The sequence below is a fragment of the Rutidosis leptorrhynchoides genome, chromosome 1, assembly GCF_046630445.1.
Source record: "Rutidosis leptorrhynchoides isolate AG116_Rl617_1_P2 chromosome 1, CSIRO_AGI_Rlap_v1, whole genome shotgun sequence".
Classification (NCBI taxonomy): domain Eukaryota; kingdom Viridiplantae; phylum Streptophyta; class Magnoliopsida; order Asterales; family Asteraceae; genus Rutidosis; species Rutidosis leptorrhynchoides.
This window is the reverse complement of record NC_092333.1, coordinates 243,380,001-243,384,753: the sequence shown is the minus strand read 5'-3', so window position 1 is coordinate 243,384,753 and position 4,753 is coordinate 243,380,001. Positions and strand designations below refer to the sequence as shown.

The window sequence follows — 4,753 nt, the reverse complement described above, 5'->3', positions numbered from 1 at the left end:
GCAAGTAAAGGGGTTGTTTATGCTTCTGATTCGTCCAATTGCTGCTGGAATTCCATCGGCAACTGGAAAGCTTCATCGAAAATTTTACATGCGAAAATATCGACTAGGAAAGGGAAAGTCGTTGAGGATCCAAGTGGGATTAATTGTGTGACATGTGGTAGTAGAAGATCGAAACTGAGTAAGAAGCCATCATCATCTAGGAATAGCAAGAAGAAGGAGGTGAGCCAATTGATATCGGAAAGCAGTATTGGAGTTGAGGAATTCGGCACCAATCTTGGTCTAAAATGGACCAAGAAAGATATGTAAGTGTCTTCTTTCTCTGTTCGTATCTTCTTTTTATTTATGAAGATTATTTCCTTAAACATTCGTGGGTTCGGGTCCGGGAAAGAAAGTAAGTTTGGTGATGTTAAAACCTTATGTTTTGTCGAAAGGCCCTCTATTCTAGCATTGCAAGAAACTAAATGTCATAACCTTGTCGACAATTGGATATTCGGGCTTTGGGGTTCTAATGATTGTGGGTATGTTCAAAAAGAAATCAATCGGGTGGACAATTATTAATTTGGGATAAAAACACCTTCGAGGTTTCTAGTGAGCTAATTGGTGACTTTTTTATTGCTATACAGGGGAAATGGAAACATTCGGGTAATGAATCGATTATTGTCAATGTGTACGGTCCACATGATGACGCTAATAAATGTAAGTTTTGGGATTCGCTTGACAAGAACTTGTGTATTGATGGTGTGTCGTGGGTCATTTGTGGGGACTTTAATGAGGTTCGAGATAAGTCGGAAAGATTGAATTGTGAATTTTTTGATAATCGGGCTAAGAGGTTTAACGAGTTTATTGATAGAAATAGTTTAGTGGACATTCCTTTGGGTGGGAGGAAATTTACTAGGGTTAGTGATGATGGGTTGAAAATGAGTAAGCTAGATAGATTCTTGACTTCGGACAACTTTCTTAGCTTTTGGACCGATCTAAAAGTGCTGGCTTTAGATAGAAGTGTATCGGATCATTGTCCTATTTTGATGTCAGATGGTGAGGTGGATTTTGGGCCTAAACCGTTTAAAATCTTTGATGATTGGTTCGTGGTTGAGGGTATTGACAAGGTTATTGCCGATTCTTGGTCTGGTCCAATGGGGGGTAACCGGAAGGATTGCGTTTTTCGTAACAAGTTAAAAAGATTAAAAGGAGACCTTAAAGAATGGAGTAAAGTTCACTTTGGCAAGCTTGATTGTGAGATTGAGTCAGTTAAAAAGGTGGTAACGAATCTTGAAATGAAAGCTGAAGTAGGTAGTTTAAATGATGAAGAGCGGGCTAAATGGCTAAACTCGAGAAAAACATGGATGGAAAAGGAAAAAAATCAAGACAGGGATGCTAAAACAGAAAGCTCGTGTTCGTTGGATGATCGATGGAGACGAAAACTCAAAATATTTTCATAATTCCTTAAAGAGGAAATATAATAAAAATAACATCCGGGGGATTAATGTTAATGGGTCTTGGTGTGAAAATCCTAATACAATCAAAGAAGTTGCTTTCAACCATTTTAAGAGCATATTCGAGGTACATAATTCGGATAGACCAAGCCTTGAAGGGCTGTTTTCTGAATCGATTAAATCAGCGGACAATGAGCTCTTAGAAGCTCCTTTCACGGAAGGGGAAATTTGGGAATCGGTCAAATGTTGTGGTAGTTCGAAGGCCCCGGGACCGGATGGGTTCAACTTTGGTTTTTTCAAAAAGTTTTGGTCTATAATCAAAGAGGATTTGGTAGGTGCTATCAACTGGTTTTGGATTTTTGGCGAGTTTTCAAAGGGTTGCAATGCCTCTTTTGTTTCCCTTATTCCGAAGAAATCGGACCCGATGAGTTTTAGTGATTATCGCCCAATTAGTCTTATTTGCAGTTATTATAAAATTATCGCAAAGATGTTGTCTTTGAGAATTCGTAAAGTGGTACCTCGTCTTGTAGGGATGGAACAAAGTGCGTTTCTTGGGGGGTAGATATATTCTAGATGGTGCGTTAGTTGCAAATGAAGTGGTTGAAGATCTTAAACGAAACAAAAAGCACGGCCTAATTTTTAAGGTAGACTTCGAGAAAGCCTTTGATTCGCTTAATTTGGATTATCTTCTGGAAGTGATGAAATGTATGGGGTTCGGTACCAAATGGTGTAAGTGGATTTCCTCGTGTCTTAAATCGGCTACAATCTCCATTCTCATAAACGGGTCTCCGACAAGTGAGTTTAATCTTAAAAGGGGCGTTCGCCAAGGTGATCCCTTATCACCTTTCCTTTTTATTATTGCAGCTGAGGGACTTAATATCCTAACGAAAATGGCGGTTGAGAGAGGGATGTATAAAGGGGTGGAGGTGGGTAAAGATAAAGTCGTCATTTCTCATTTGCAATATGCGGATGATACGATTTTTTTTTGCGAATGGAGTAGACGTAATGCGCGAAATTTAATGTACTTGTTGGAATGCTTTGAACGGGCTTCGGGGTTGAAGGTTAATTATAATAAAAGTCAATTATTTGGGATAGGCATTAGTAATGATAACGTGGAAGCTCTTGCGTCTTGGTGTTCGTGTCTTGCCGGTCGATTGCCTTTCATGTATTTGGGTATTCCCGTGGGTAATAAGATGAAGAAATTGAATGATTGGTTCCCGGTGATCGAGAAATTTAACAAGAGGTTAGCGGATTGGAGAGCAAAAATGATTTCATTCGGTGGACTGTTAACTTTACTTAAGTCGGTTCTCTCTAGCCTACCTCTGTATTACTTCTCGCTCTTTCGCGCCCCTACTTGTGTGCTAAATTTTCTAGAGAGTGTGAGACGAAAATTTTTTTGGGGCGGGACGGGTTCTAACTCTAAAATGTTATGGGTTAAGTGGGAAAAAATCCTTCTTCCTCACGAAGAAGGAGGTTTAAATATCATGTCCTTAAAAAGTAAAAATTTAGCTCTTCTTTGTAAGTGGTGGTGGAGGTTTAAAACCGAAACTAACACTTTGTGGGTCACCGTAATTCATAGCATTTATGGTTCTAATGGTGGTCTTGTGCTTGGAAACAGGCTTGTCCGGAAACCAAATGCTAGCCTTTGGAATTCTATTTGTTTTGCAGGAAAACATGTGGACGGGTTAGGGATTTCTTTCTCTAAGTCGTTCATACGCGTGATCGGGGACGGGAACAACACCTCTTTTTGGGATGACATTTGGGTGGGGAACGCAAGCTTCAAAGACAGATTCAAAAGATTATACAGGCTCGAGATTGGCAAAGATATCAACATCAGTAACAAAATCGAAGAATTTAAGGGAGATGGGCTCGGCAATTGGGCCTATCTACCTATGGGCTGAATGAATAGTGAACTAATTGAGTTGCGATACTGTTCGGAACTTGCAGCAGATCGAAGATAAAAAAGACTGTTGGAACTGGAATCTCAATTCGAAGGGTACATATACGGTCAAGGATTGTTCGTTTCTAGTGGACAAAGTCATCCTACGACGTGCGGTTAATTCAATTGAGTCGTTGCGAAATGGTTTGGTTCCAAAAAAAGTAGAGGTGTTTATTTGGCGGGCGAGATTAGGTCGTCTACTGGTAAGGTTCGAGTTAGATAAACGGGGCATCGATTTGAATAGCGTGAGATGTCCGATTTGTGATGGTGACATTGAGACGGTGGAGCATATACTTTTTTCTTGTCAAATGGCAAAAGACATATGGGCTAAAGTCCTTAAATGGTGGGGGTATAATTCGGCTTTATTTGGGTATGAGGATATTTTTAATGGTACCTTCGGCTACGTAGCACATGATCACAAAAGGAACCAATGGCAAGCGGTTTGTTGGGTGGTTTGCTACATTCTATGGAAGAATAGAAATGCAAAGGTGTTCAAGAATAAGCTCGATACGGTACCATCTTTATTTAATGAGGTTCAAGTTCTTTCATACGATTGGATTTCACGACGTTGCAAGGGTCATATTATGGATTGGCTTCAATGGTTCTCACACCCTTAGTTTTTTTTTTCTCCTTTTGTTAGTTGCAATCTTTGCAATTAGCTTAGGGCGGTGTAATTTGTTTTCTCTATTTCTTTCGTGATGTATCGTGTTGTTAAGGTTGCCCAGTCAACCATGTACTATTCGTGATTGTTTAATATAAGTCCTTCTTGCTTTTCAAAAAAAACAAATAAAAAACTGATCTATTTTTATAAATTATCTATCTATACTTATATATAAAACAGAAAGATTTTTGTCACATGTCAACTTCTTATTACTCGTTGTCACATGTCAATTTCTTAAATTTAGTTCAAATTATCATCTTTTATTGAGTTAAATTCAACGATATATTTTCTAAAAATAAAATAAAAATATACAACTTAAATAAAATTAATAAAATTTATGTCCACATGCCATCTTTTAGAAATCCAACGATTTATTTCTAAAATCAAAATAACAAAATATACAAGTACAACATAAATAAAGTGAATAAAAATCATTTTCTTATTAAATAATGAAAACCTTATCTGCTATTAAAACTTCAGTAGTAGACTTGACATTAATATCAAATTATTGTTTCTCAATACATAATTATTTTACATCCTTAATGCTATGTGCCATTTTATCAATCCAATTTGTTACTTTTGTATGAATTTGTGATCAAACAAATAATACTCGATTTTTAATTCTTACTAACCAAATATATTATAGTTAAAGTTTTTTCCCTCATTAATTATCATTTAACGCACGGACTCAAAGTCAGATATTTACATTTACGAAATCAT

The 4,753-nt window shown here is 37.4% G+C and overlaps 1 protein-coding gene across 1 annotated transcript; it reads left to right on the top strand.

Annotated features, from left to right (window-relative positions):
* The first annotated feature begins 1,489 nt into the window (after positions 1 to 1,489).
* LOC139896300 (uncharacterized) lies at positions 1,490 to 3,989 on the top strand. The gene is made up of 5 exons (XM_071878906.1): positions 1,490 to 1,560; positions 1,689 to 1,764; positions 1,964 to 2,676; positions 3,052 to 3,196; positions 3,381 to 3,989. The coding sequence occupies exons 1-5, from the start codon at positions 1,490 to 1,492 to the stop codon at positions 3,987 to 3,989; spliced, it is 1,614 nt and encodes a 537-aa protein (XP_071735007.1).
* Positions 3,990 to 4,753: the final 764 nt, after the last annotated feature.

Coding starts and splice junctions, on each gene's coding strand:
- LOC139896300 (XM_071878906.1), top strand. CDS start 1,490: ATGGGTCTTGGTGTGAAAATCCTAATACAATCAAAGAAGTTGCTTTCA. Junction 1,561..1,688: donor ATTTTAAGAGCATATTCGAG/GTACATAATTCG, acceptor ATGTTGTGGTAG/TTCGAAGGCCCCGGGACCGG. Junction 1,765..1,963: donor CTATAATCAAAGAGGATTTG/GTAGGTGCTATC, acceptor CTCGTCTTGTAG/GGATGGAACAAAGTGCGTTT.